The sequence below is a fragment of the Arvicanthis niloticus genome, chromosome 9, assembly GCF_011762505.2.
Source record: "Arvicanthis niloticus isolate mArvNil1 chromosome 9, mArvNil1.pat.X, whole genome shotgun sequence".
NCBI lineage: Eukaryota > Metazoa > Chordata > Mammalia > Rodentia > Muridae > Arvicanthis > Arvicanthis niloticus.
This window is the reverse complement of record NC_047666.1, coordinates 13,538,149-13,552,166: the sequence shown is the minus strand read 5'-3', so window position 1 is coordinate 13,552,166 and position 14,018 is coordinate 13,538,149. Positions and strand designations below refer to the sequence as shown.

Genomic DNA, 14,018 nt, shown 5'->3' with positions numbered 1-14,018 from the left:
GTCTGTTTCTGATAATGAACTTACAGTCTGGTTGTGGTGTTTCTTTGTGTGTGTTATAGTTTAAATGTATTTAGTTCTTAGGATTTTATACCTGCCAGATAATTGGTGGCATTTTGAGCCATATAGGCTGTGAACCTATAGAAAAATCATGTAATTACAACTTTTCTAGGATCGCAAGGCACTTTTTAACAAGGGCTTTTACATTTCTTGAAATATTTGGAGACACCGCTACCCCCAGTAGCATCGCACCGCCTTGTAGCCTATAGACTCTCTTAATTTTGCTCCATCCGCACCAACGTGAGGTCATCTTCATTAGGATTGACCTTTCTGAGTAGGGACTTTACACACCGCTAGGACTGCCGCGTCTGACTGTTTTTGCTGGTCGGTTTTTGATAGGCTGTCTGGGCCAAATGAGCCCTAGACGTTTCCACAGTTGATGTAGAAAGTGGCCTTTTCTAGTTGCTAATTGAAGGTGCTTCTTCTTGTTTTATAGGTGTCAGCTGTGATGCATGTTTAAAAGGAAATTTTCGAGGCCGAAGATATAAGTGTTTAATTTGCTACGATTACGATCTTTGTGCATCTTGTTATGAAAGCGGGGCAACGACAACAAGGCATACAACTGACCACCCGATGCAGTGCATATTAACAAGGGTAGACTTTGGTAAGTTCATAATGAAAAATTATCATTTAAGGGACTTTTATGGGCATGAAAAAGCAAAACAAATGGCATATCCACCAGCATCTCCAAGGGTTCATTCAAACTAAAATCATCTTCTCTGTGTCCTTCTGTCTGTTGGTTATAGTTTTCTTAAGAAGCCCTTTGAACAACTCCACAAGTGGTGGAGGATGAGGTAGAGTACCTGTGGAAATAAGCAGTGAAATCAGGCTGGGATGCTGCTACTATAGCATGTGAGTGCTGTCTGCTTCAGCCTGTGATTATTTAACTAGCAACACACTTGCTATTGTCTTTGATTATAGCCTTCCTGATGGGCATGAAGTGCTGTCTCAATTGGTTTTGATTTACAGGTCTGATAGTTAATGATCCAAGCATTTTTTCTTAAGGCTTATTAGCTATTTGTATATTTTTGAATAAAATGTTCAGATCCTTTTCCCATTTTAAAAAATTACATGTAATGCCTTTATTGCTGAATTATAGCCAATCTTCATATATTAGATACATGTTCTTTATTAGATAGATGATTTGCAAAAATGTACTCCCAGCCTGTTGTCTTCTCACTTTCTAGGTGCTATACTCTGAAGTACAGAAGTTTTGTTTTTAAATGCCTCGTTTGTTCTTTTTAATTACTTTGTGTTCTGATGTCATCCAAAGCATATAGCCCAAGCTAAATTACTGGGAACTATGTCTTCTGAGGGTTCCAGTTGTGTCTGATTTAGATCTTTCATGCACTTAGAATCTTTTTTTTTTTTTTTTTTTTTTTTTTTTTTTTTTTGGGTGTTTTCATTTTTGAGACAGGGTCTCACTGTGTGATTAGATTGGCTTCAACTCACAGAGATCCTCCTGCCTCTAGCTCCTGAGTGCTGGGTTTAGAATTAGTTTTTTCACTTGGAGTTGAGGTAGAGGGTATCCAGTTGTTCTGGGGTCATTGAACTATCTATTATTTATTAATTGGCTTTCTTTTTGCTTGAAATAAGTTGACCATAAATAAAGGCTTCTGTAGGACTGAGTCTTTTCTATTCATATCTGTGTCTGCCCATGACAGTCCAGTGCTGTTTGCACTTCCAAAGCATACAGAAACTTGTGAAATTTCTGGGTCTCTCAGTATTGTTCCCATTCAGACTTGCTCTGCACATTCTGAGTCCTTTGAGCGTCTCTGAATTTTAGGAACACTGACCATTTTTTCACAGAAACCAGCTAGTTTTTGATAGTGACTGTGTAGAGCTTATAGATTTGTTTGAAGAATATTGCTATTTTGGTATTAAAATCTGATCTGTGAACATAAAATACCTATTTATTTTAGAGCTTTCATTTTTTTTCTATAGTTACCAGATAATAAAATATATTTCTTTCATTAAACATACTCCTAAATATTCTTCAGCTATTGTAAATAAAATTGATTTTATCTTTGGGTTATTATAAATGTTATTTAAAAACTTATAAAAATCATGTAACTATGCTAAATTGGCTTATTAGTTCTAAAACTGTATTATTAGTTCTAACCTAGTGAAGTTTTAGGAATTTGTTTTCTTTCTTTCTTTCCATTGGATGCTTTTAATTTACTGCAGAAGAGCCTCCAGAGAAATACTGAATAGAAGTAGCAAGAGAAGAGACCCTTCCTCGTCTTTTTCCTCATCTTAGGAGAAAGACTTATTTTTGACATTTATTGTTGTTTGTTTGGAGTTTTATTTTGCTGAGGCATATTTGTTTTTGAGACAGGGTCTCACGATTCAGCTTAAGCTGCCTGGATTTGCTTTGTTGTTGTGCTTGGCCTTGAACTCATGATTTTCTTGCCTCTGTCTTCCAGGTGCTGACATTTCAGGCACATACCACCATCTGTCCTTGCCTTTTTTTCTTCCCCTTGGCTACTAGAGATCTACCTTGCAAGTCTTATGTATACACACATATATATGCACACATGCACATGTACACACATACACATATCCACATCTACATACACACACACACATCTCAAGAACACTTTTTGGTTTTTCGAGACAGGGTTTCTCTGTGTAAGCCTGGCTGTCCTGGAACTCACTGTGTAGAGCAGGCTGGCCTTGAACTCAGAAATCCACCTGCCTCTGCCTCCCAAGTGCTGAGATTAAAGGTATGGGCCACCACTGCCCAGCTGACTTAATTTCTTTAACCTGGCCTTGTTTCTTTCAGGTTCTGCCACTTCCCAGGAGTACCACAGGCTAGAGACTGATTTATCCACAGGCTTTGGGGCACACTCCAACTATGGCTTAGGGCAATGTGCTCACTTGTTTTTCTTACTTGCTATCTAGAGAAAAAAATTTAGAAGAGTGTCCTAATTTTTCAGGTGGAAATAAAGGTTTTATAAATATAAAATGTAAATATAAAATATAAATAAACCCTCATTGAAGTCAGGCTTCCAACTGTAATCTCACACTCTTAAATGCACCCCTCACATAATTAATTTAATTCCACCAGGGTCAGACAAATTTGTGAGTTTCAGGTCAGCCAGTTACAGTGAGATGAGATTGTCTCCAAAATTAATTAACTTAAAAAAAAAAAAAAGAAGAAGAAGAAAGAAAGAAAACAAATGAAGCCCTCACTTAATAAGAGAGTATCAGGCCACAGTGCTTCCCGATGCTGGGGACGGTGGCTGTGTTTGTGTGTTTGAGAAGGAGCACAGGTCCTCAATGGAATTCCACTTTGTTTTTCAGATTTGTACTATGGTGGGGAAGCTTTCTCTGTAGAGCAGCCACAGTCTTTTACTTGTCCCTATTGTGGAAAAATGGGCTACACGGAAACATCTCTTCAAGAACATGTTACTTCTGAACACGCAGAAACATCAACAGAAGTGGTAGGTGAAGTGTTTTGCTAAAAATGATGAACTGTGTTCCTCCTGATGTTGCTGAAACTAGGCACTGCCGTCCTCCCAAGTGGTGTGATGGACTGCTTGTGTAGTAATACAAATTACCGTGGACAGCAAAGTTTAGAGCCCTAGGCTGCTGCATTTCTTCAGGATACATGCAGGGTGCCTCCCTAAAGCCGTGGAGAGGGTTGGAACGACCTAGCCAGCCTTCTGCTGCCTGGGTAAAGGGCTCTTGTTACTGCTCTGTGCTTATTTCTTCTTCTATGAGGAACTTTTTCTGGGGGAAACTGCAACTCGTGTACTAAGCAGTCCTGGACTGTGCATCACTGGGCTTCCTTAGATTTCATCAGATCACATCTTAGCTTCCCAGGTCAGAACTCAGTGCTTTTCAGTTCTTCCTTCCTGGTCCCACCCCCATACCCCCATTACTAAAAGCCAAATACCTAGAATAAAATATGAAGTCTAAACTCAAAAACTTTGAACATTTTTTATTTATCTTGCATCTGAGTCACTGTGGTTCTAACTTTAAGCAATGATAAATACCCCCCAAAAGAGTCTTCAGAAATGAGCTCACTCAAGATAGTGGTTTACAGATCAGAGGAGACTAGAGTGAGAACAAAAAGGGAGAGAGAGACTACGGGAAGGGAAGGGATGTGGGCTTGGTGGGCGTGGGATCTAGAGCTGAGTTCTCAGCTCTCGATGCCCAACATTAGATAAAGTCAAGTATCGGTGTGCAGCTGTAGATCCTGATTGTGGAGAATTTTCATACATGTCAAATAATTCTCTATATGTACTTAAAACAGGTAACATTCGGAGAAATGAGGTAGTACATTGACGGGTATGCATGGATGGTAAGCCTGGCCAGAGGCCTCTAAACAGGCTAATCTTCATTCCTGTGGACAGTGTCAATTTTGCTTCAAATTTCCATAAGATTTAGAGTTGAAGGTTTGATTAACTTCATCTGGTCCTCAAACCAAATTCCTCTTGAGAGTACACCATTGTCACACTGTTTGTTCTGGTTGGTTCTTTTCTTGTCAGATAACTTTGCCTCCTTTTGTGTCATCCCAGGTCACAGCAGAAAGAGTCCTGACACTGTCCCCATGCTAACTGCTGTAGAAAACTTGTGGTCATTTTTCCATTTTCATTTCTGTTGGATCTTTTTATTTAAGTAGATGACTGAGTTAGTCCCTTATGGAGAACTGGATATCCCTAAGGTCCTTGAAGCCAACAGGCTCTAGTGTACCTTGATTACTTGAGTGGGCAACCTCACTGTACCACTTTCCATTCAGTATTCAGAATTGGATAATCCAGACCTTTCCATGGTTTACTCATTCATCTTCATGAATAAAATAAAGGCCAAGTTTTTGTTGGGAAAGCAACTATTGTTTGCACCCCTCCATTCTGCTACATAGTATGAAAACTAAATACCCCCCATTTACAGTTTTACAGGTTTGTTCAGTCACCCACATTCCATTCCCTGAGTATCCAGTCCATGGCCCACCCAGGGCAGCCCTCACCATTCTAGTTTCTCATATTTGTTTTGTGTTTTAAGGGTCTTTCCCTCCTTAGCCCTTAGTTTTTGCATGAGTATTAAATTACTACAATAACCAAGCCCCAGACATTTCAAAATGAAAGATACCAAGCAGACAAGGACCTCTGCTGTGAAGATGCGGGGTCATGCCAGGGCATGCATGTGTGACCTGTAGTCTAGTGTGGATTCCAAAGGAGTAATGCTGGTGCCACCTCATGCCTCTGGCTTCGAGTGAGGCTGTCCTGCTCTCATGTAAACATGCACATGTCTCCTCTTAACCCAGTGTTGTGCAAAACCATGCGGGTTTTTTTGTTTTGTTTTGTTTTTTGTTTTTATCAAGACAGGGTTGTGTGTGTGGTGTGTGAATGGTTTGTTGTTTTTTGTTGTTGTTTGTAGGTTTTTTGGGGGGTTGGGTTAGTTTGTTTTTAATTTTAGTTTTTATTTTGGGGGTTGGGGGAGGGGTAGAAGTTGGCTCCCTTCATCATTGTGTGTGTCCTGGATATTGAATTGGACTCAGGTCATCAGGCTTGGCAGCACCTGCCCTACCCCAAACCAGTCATTCTAAAATGACTCCTGAAGTTCAAGAGGAAATGCCTTCATTTTGATGGGCAGTCATGGTGTTTTCTTTTTCTAACTGCCCACTTCATTATCGTGCCTTTCTTCCAGCAGTAACTGCATGAGTCCTCTAGATCCATCCATTCATACTTGGCTATATAGGGTTTAGGACCCGTGTCTTCTAAGAATCAGCATTCCTTTAGAATACCGTAGGGCTCTAAGAGGCTCTGTCACTGTAAACAGTTGCTGCATCTCACTGAGAGTTAATGTGGCTAGTAAGAGAGTCTGCTGAGGACAGAATTGTATAGCATCTTGTGGCCCTTTATGCTTTTCTTCCTTTTCCCAACCTGGGACTCTACAGAACAACTGTAGCACTGTGCCTTTTTTTCTTTTTTCTTTTATTTATTTATTTATTTATTTATTTATCTATTTATTTATTTGGTTTTTCGAGACAGGGTTTCTCTGTGTAGCCTTGGCTGTCCTGGAACTCACTCTGTAGACCAGGCTGGCCTTGAACTCAGAAATCCGCCTGCCTCTGCCTCCCAAGTGCTGGGATTAAAGGCGTGCGCCACCACTGCCCGGCGCACTATGCCTTCTTAATATTCATTTTAAGATCATTCAAGAAGCTTAAGTTTGAGTGTACCAAGAATCCTTTAAAAGGAGTCCCTGGCTGGGGGCTATTGCTCAGTGGTCAGATACTTGCTTAGTATGACAGAGATTTTGGGCTTGATCACCAGCAGTGTAAGAAAAAAAGAGGAAAGAAAGCAAAAGGCAGCATCTGACATAGATTACATGGTAAAGGTAGTTACTAGTTTAAAACAAAAGGATGACATAGATTGGTTATGTATTTCCAAGTCTCGGTAATATTTATGTATAACACCAAGTATGAGAATAGGATTTTGAATTAACCCTCATTTTCACATGTTTTACTAGTGTTTTATTTATACATAATAGTGGGCTTCATTGTGCATATAATGTGTTATGATCACAGTTCCTTATATCTTCTCTCATCTCACACCCCTTCTCAACCAGCCTGTACTTAATGTTATTAATTATTATTTTTAGATCTAGTAAGTTTCATTGGGGTCTCTAAAGGAATATGGCTGAGGACTGTTAAAAGGGGCATAGGTACCTTACCAGTGGCTGTACCCCAGAAGAAAATGTTTGTGCGCGCGCCCCCCCCCCATTGTTTTAGTTAGGGTTTTATTGCTGTGAAGAGACACTATGACCAACACCAAGACAAACATTTAATTGGGGCTGGCTTACAGTTTCAGAGGTTCAGTCCATTATCATGTTGGTGGGAAGCGAGGCAGCATCCAGGAAGACATGGTGCTGGAAAAGGAACTGAGAGTTCTATATCTTGATCCTAAGGCAGCCAGCCAGAAGGAGACTTTCCTCCTTAGGCACCCTAGAGGGGACTCTCTTCCTTCCTGGGTAGACCTTGAGTACAGGAGGCCTTTAAGTCTGCCTACATAGCGATACACTTCCCCCAGCAAGCCCACACCTCCTGATAGTGCCACTTCCCATGGGCCATATTCAAACCACCACACCCATCAGTCATTAATCTTGAAGGAGGGCAGGGTTTGAGTCCCTCTCCCTTCAGTGGTAGAGTGTTGACAGATCCAACATAGTAATCATAGCTACTATAAGTTCAAGAGTATAGTGCCCAAGTTTTTCCATACATGATGATGATCGGGTGCAAGTATAAACTGACGACTACTGCTTTGTATATGCTTAAGGGGAAGGTTTTTGTTGTAGATTTGTTGAAGAAACATTTGAAGAGTCCAGAGCAGAGAGAGAAGTGTACCGAGTATGGCCCACAGACTAGACTGTCTAGGGCTATCTGTGAGAGGGAGGAATATCAGGGTAGAGAATAGAGAAACCATAGTGAGAGAAGCAGGAGCAGAGCATAGAGAGAACATAGCAAGAATAGAAGGGCTCTAAGGAAAATGAGTAGATGTGCAGAGGGAAATCGGTGAGCTGGAGGGAGTGTAGGTTTGGAGGAAAGAAGAACTAGGATGCTCTGTGGACTTTGAAATATAGACCTATTTCAAATATGAAACACACATATACACATGTATATGGAATAAATACAGAACAGGTACTTGTTACTTGTGATACTGAAGGAGCTTGGAGGATGGCATGTATTTTGATATGCTGATAGATGCTACAGATAGCCATATGTCCCTTCTGCTAGAGATAAGAGAAACAACTCCTTTAGTTAGAGGGGAACTGGCCTCACATGTTTCTAAGGAATGCTGGCTTTTATCTAACCAGAAGTCCTCTTGTGGTCCAGATTGAGCTCTTATGATTCCTGGCTATTTGAACTGCCTGGAGATTGGGAACTGGAGTTTGCTTTGGACCTGAGAGTGCCCTACAATGCTTCCATATCTTCCATATCCATAGACAATGCAGAGCGTTTAGCTTGTGGTTGAGCACATCCATCTCCTTGAGTATTTGTCATGCCCAAAGAGAAATCCTTTCCTGAAGCCTCTGTGAACTATGAGGCATGAGTCATCAGATGTGAATGCTTGAGAGCAGTGTCTGCAGAAGCCAGAAGAGGGCATTGGATTCTTACTGGAGGGTCATGGAGGGAGTTGGGGAGGGTGTTTGATATTGGAGGTGGTGAAGGAAGGTGGTAGTGGTTGTTTTTCTTTTTGAGGCAGGTACTATGGCCTAGAACTCATAGAAATAAAACCACCTGCCTTTGCCTCTCGTGTGCTGGAATTAAAGGTCTGCACCACAATGCCTGGAACAAGCATTATATTTAAATATATGTAAGTGTTCACTGAAGTTAAAGAATTTTTGGAGTTGAGTATAATGGCTCTTCATAATAACAAATGTAACACCTAATCAGTACAAAAGATGTCAGTGTGGGGGAGGACCAAACTCCAGCTTCTTTGACTCAGTGAGAGGGCAGTGTCAGTAGTTACGAGAGGCCTTGAAATTTTGATGTGGTTTTGAAAAGAATGAGAAGGAGACGTATAATTCAGAAGGAAGAGACACAACCAAGATGCATTGTTAAGAAGAAAATAGTCGGGCTGGGGAGTTAAGAGCACCAACTGTTCTTCCAGAGTTCCTGAATTCATTCCCAGCAACTATTTAGTGGCTCACAACCATCTCTAATGGGATCTGATGCCCTCTTCTGGTGTCTGAAGAAAGTAACAGTGTTTACATATTTAAAATAAATAAATCTTGAAGAAGAAAAAGGAGGAGGAGAAGAAGAAAGCCAACAGTGATAGGAAATGGATCCTTCAGTGAGACCACATAACAGAAGAACCATTACAGCCAGGAAACTAGGAAACTGTGACCTGGTTTTGATGTAGACATTTCAGCTCCTCTACAGAAAAATGACGTCTCCCCTGCCATGCCACTACACTTGTCTGAGAAGCAAAGGGTGATCTTGTGGTTCTTTGAAGTCTGACAGACCTAACCATGCTGATGACATGGATAAATGTGTATCATCATACCCAAGAAAGCTGTCCCTTACAAGTTGGCAGAGAATGGATATGCATTCGACGCTTAGTGGCACCAGAAACTAACAGAAGAAAATAAATGATGTTGAGAATTCATAAGCTTTTGAACAGACATTCTTCAGAGGAATTGATACATGGAGTTCAATTCAGATATTTTCTAAAGAGACTTATGGTACTTCCTGTTAACCAGAACTATGGTGCCTACAGCTAAGTGTGACCAAGTGGCTTGCATGTACCAAGTCCTGCCTTCAATTACCAACACCAAAAAAGCAGTAGTATTTTCAAGAGTTATAGTTCAGAGGGCATCTTCAAGTATTCTGAGAATGATGAGGGTAAAGAACCCACCCAGCTCTCCCAGTGTATGCTCAGTCTCCCTAGGGAAAGTTGGGTTTGTACTGGATCAGAGAGGCAGTTCTAAACTGTTTTCTCTCTCTCTCTCTCTCTCTCTCTCTCTCTCTCTCTCTCTCTCTCCCCTTTTCCCTCCCTCCCTCCATGTGTGGGTGTGGGTGTGATGTGTGATATGGAGAGCATGTTGCCATAGTGTGTTGTGTGCAGGTCAAAGGCCAGCTTTGAAGAGTGGTTCTCTTCGTAAGAAATTTCTGGTCTAGCTGGTCTACAGAGGTCCACTTGCCTCTGCCTCTAGAGTGCTTAAGGTGTTTGCCACCACTCCCTACCAGAAATTTTTTACGAAGGCTGAGAGAAAAACACATTGCATGGTGGGATTTAAATTCCTCTCATTATTTTTAAGCTGTGCATAATACCCAGAGAAGAAACAGTCTGATGTGATTGTATTTGGTAGAAGAAACCAGAGGAAATTTGAACCTGCTTGAGACTGAAAAATAATTGGAATCTATGGCATGTGGGGTTTTGTTGTTGTTGGGTTTTTGTTTTGTTTGTTTTGTGAAAATACATGTTTTGCTAGCTGGAATTCATAAGTAAGGTAGAGAGCCAGTGAGCCCCCGAAACTCAGCTGTCTCCATCTCCCCAGCACTGAAATCAGAAGCATGTGCCATCAATCTCAGATCCTTGTGACTGGAAGGCACCTTACTACTGACATGAGCTATCTTCCTAGGTTTCTACTTAAGGTGTTTTCCAGTGGGGAGATAGCCTGTGTTGTTGGGGAGGGTGTTTTCTACATTCAGTAGTGACTTAGTGTCTACGTGTGGAATGATGACATCAAAAGTCTGTTGGTAACAGCATATGTTGAAATGCGCACCAACTACTTGCTTGCTGGTGATCATTTGAGAAACCACAAAGAAAGTACAGAGTCTTGCCTCATTTGGTAAAGGCTGTCAGGAGGGCAGCAAGTAAACCGCAGGACTGGTGAACAGAAAAGAATGATGTGCACAATAGCAGAGACAGAAAGAATAGCAAGGATGTGTGTGAGAGAGAGGATTTTTTTGGTTATATAAGTAACAATAGTATTTGGTTTTTCATTTAACTGGGAGATAGACGTTTAAATACTGCAGTTTTTTTGGTTTGGGGTTTGTTTTTGTTTGTTTGTTTGTTTGTTTGTTTTTCAGCTTTATTTGTCATATTTACCACAGCCATAAGACCTGGGATTCTTGTTCAGAAATATAGGTCTACCTCTATCCAGTCTTTCTCCAAGGCTTAAGAAAAAAGCATTTTTCACAAGTTCTCCAGGTGATTTATATTCTTAGTCAAATTTAGGAAACATCAACTTAAGCCAGTTCAGTAAGCCTTATTGTTGACAGGTTGTTATAACTTTAAACTAATGTGTTAATGGGATTTTCATGTAAGAATAATAGAGATTACTGTGCTTTGTGGTGGTGTGAGCATGATAAATATTCATGTTGATAGGCTGTCACATTTTAGAATGAATGGCCTGTCCTATGTGTAGACTTTTTCCATATTGTAAAGGAATTAAGTACCAGGATAGTGACGGCCCATTCAAAACTAGCAGTTGTGCGCCTGACAGACAGCTCTGGCTCTCCTCCAACCCCACCTGACTTCATTCCACCTCCTTTTTGTTTTTCCCATTCTGTTTTGTGTTACCCCTCAGGAAGTGGGGCCCCGTGTGACACGTGTGTGTGCCTCAGGCGTGCTCAGATTGCTAAGTATAAAACCTACATTGTGGAAGATGACCAGGCCTCTGTTCCCATCTGAAGCTTGATTTTTCTTTTGTTTTTGTTTGTTTGTTTAGTTGGTTGGTTTTTGGTTTTTCGAGACAGGGTTTCTCTGTGTATCCCTGCCTGTCCTGGAACTCACTCTGTAGACCAGGCTGGTCTCGAACTCAGAGATCCACCTGCCTCCGCCTCCCAAGTGCTGGGATTAAAGGCGTGCGCCACCACCGCCCGGCTGATTTTCTTTTCCAGGCTCTCACTTGTATTAACTTCCAGTGGCCCAAACATGACAGAATTTTCTACTTGATTCTGAATCTGGCCTCTTCATTTTCTGTGCCAGCTTCTAAGCCAATGACCCTTTCTAGTAAAGGCTTCATTCTCAGTAACTCTTTACCCCAAATCTTTATGGAAATTAGGTGGAATGTTTCACTTACTTTCCATGAATACCTTTAGCCTAGCAGTGAACCCAAAGATTTTGAGCATAAATACTCAATTGTGGGGGAGTCTTGGTTTTCTTTGCTTTACATCCCAATCTCCTCCTAAGACAGTTTCTTTGTGTAGCTCTGGTTGTCCTGGAACTCATTTAAATCCCACCATGCAATGTGTTTTTCTCTCAGCCTTCGTAAGAAATTTCTGGCAGGGAGTGGTGGCAAACACCTTAAGCACTCTAGAGGCAGAGGCAGGTGGACCTCTGTAGACCAGCTAGACCAGAAATTTCTTACGAAGAGAACCACTCTTCAAAGCTGGCCTCTGACCTGCACACAACACACTATGGCAACATGCTCTCCATATCACACATCACGCCCACACACGGAGGGAGGGAGGGAAAGGGGGAGGAAAGAAAGAAAGAAGAAATAGGTGGTCTCCAAAACAAAAAAGCTTATAATCTAACTAGACACCGCAGAAGCACCTAGAAAGTTAAGTAAGTGGATCACTGCCAGCATTTCAGAACACAAGAATGGCACCAGGTGGCCTGGATTTCTAGGGAAGAGTTCACAGTTTGTAAACTTGAGAGCAGATACCACTGCTTTTCTCTTGAAGATAGGGAAAAAACCTGATCATTGTAAACTGACCTCAAGAGAGTGCTGGCTTCTCCCACTTCCCCTTGGGCACATTCCACCCTGGCCTTTCTAACTCTTGTTTTCAGGCCAACTGCTTCCTTGTCTTGTGAGCATCCTTAGATTTTCTTAGTTATTTTTCAGGCTCAAGGCCTAAGTAATAAGGACAGCCAGTTGGGCATTAAACACTCTCAGGGCCTTCTGCTCTCAGAAAAGGTTTGCTTGGGACCCAGGAGTCAGATTGGTCAGTCTTCTGCTCTGTGTTTCAGCATTGGCTTCTGTGTGCCATCTTGCCAGTTTCCTCCTGCTACTGTAAGCCAGCTACTGTAGTCAGTAATGGCCTGAGTCTTACATTTGTCACGTGTACTAGTGAGGTGATGGATATACTTACTGGTAGGGAAGCACACACCTCAAGTCTCAGCTATAGTCCTTGGTCCGGTCTTTGTTAGGCCTTCTTTCTTAAGATTTGGAAACTTTTCCTATGTCAAGGATGGCGTAATTTTCTACTCTTTCTGTCTTCCACCTCCTATTCACTAATTGTGATAAAACTATTTCAAAATGGCCTTTTCAGTAATTGGCTAGAGATTCTCAGCAACTGACCATGCCCTCCTCTGTAAATTCTAACCCCAAAGCATCACCTCTCCTTTCTGTCTCCTCCATTTGGCTCTGCTTTGTATACTGGCCAAAATCCTGAGCACCCTTGCTTGGCACTCTCATTGCTACTCATCTCTGAAGCTCCCACTCCTGTTGCTGAAGACACCTGCTTTCTTGCACCCTCTTTGTCTTCTCGCGCCCCCTCCTGGTGGCTGCCAAGATTATCTGCTTACCTGCCCTATGGTTTTCTCTCAAGCCAATATAAAATGGTCCCAAGCTTTGGGGAAAGGAGGGGGTTCCTTCCCATCTACTGTCTCCTCTACCTGTGTGGCATTGTTTTATCCTTACTTGTTGCTTCTGTCTCTGGCCATAGGGCCAACAAGGACGTTAATAACTCCTTGATCCTGATCTGGTCACAGACTCACCACACTGCCCATCCCCCTGGGAAATATGGTTCTAGATTTAGCTTTTCCTCTTCTTCTTTCCTCGTCTTCCTCCACTCTCATCTTCAAGTTATTTCAGAAATGAGCAGTGCTCATGTGTGCATTATCCCATTGTTTATCTTATTGTATGCACATTCTATAGCTGTTTCAGGGCTGCTTGTCTTAGGGTTTCCATGGCTGTGAAGGGACACCATGACCTTGGCATCTCTCATAGAGGAAAACAGTTCATTGAGGCTGGCTTATAGTTTCAGAGGTATAACGTTCATTATCATCGTGGCAGGAAGCACGGTCGCGTGCAGATAGACATGGTGCTGGAGGAGGAGCTAAGGGTTCTACAACTTGATGTGCAGGCAGCAGAAGGGGGCTGTGTCTCACTGAGCATCGTTTGAGCATATATAACCTTTTGACAGGGATACCTCCTCCAGTAATGCCACATCTACCCCAGCAAGGCCACACCTTCTAATAGTGTCACTCCCTATGGGCCAAGCACTCAGACACATGAGTCTATGAGGACCAAACCTATTCAAACCACCATGCTACCTTTTTCTTCCCTTCCCTCTGTCTCTGTCTCTGTCTCTGTCTCTCTCTCTCTCTCTCTCTCTCTCTCTCTCTCTCTCTCTCTCTCTCGTGTGTGTGTGTGTAGTTCAGGAATCTCGGGTACCCTCCAATCTCTGTCTCCAGAGCACAGCTGTACTTTAGCCAAGCATTTGCTGTTCTATTTGGGGATTGACCCTCAACTACCTTTGGAGAAGTATGCCTTAT

The 14,018-nt window shown here is 41.9% G+C and overlaps 1 protein-coding gene across 4 annotated transcripts in view; it reads left to right on the top strand.

The window, feature by feature from the left end:
• Kcmf1 (potassium channel modulatory factor 1) overlaps positions 1–14,018 on the top strand; it is a 61,940-nt gene that overhangs the window by 36,821 nt on the left and 11,101 nt on the right. For all 4 annotated transcript variants that reach the window (XM_034511693.2, XM_076939924.1, XM_076939925.1 and 1 more), the window contains exons 2-3: positions 494–661; positions 3,364–3,503. In XM_034511693.2, the coding sequence (XP_034367584.1) occupies positions 494–661; positions 3,364–3,503 (308 nt within the window). The remainder of the gene's footprint in view (positions 1–493; positions 662–3,363; positions 3,504–14,018) is intronic.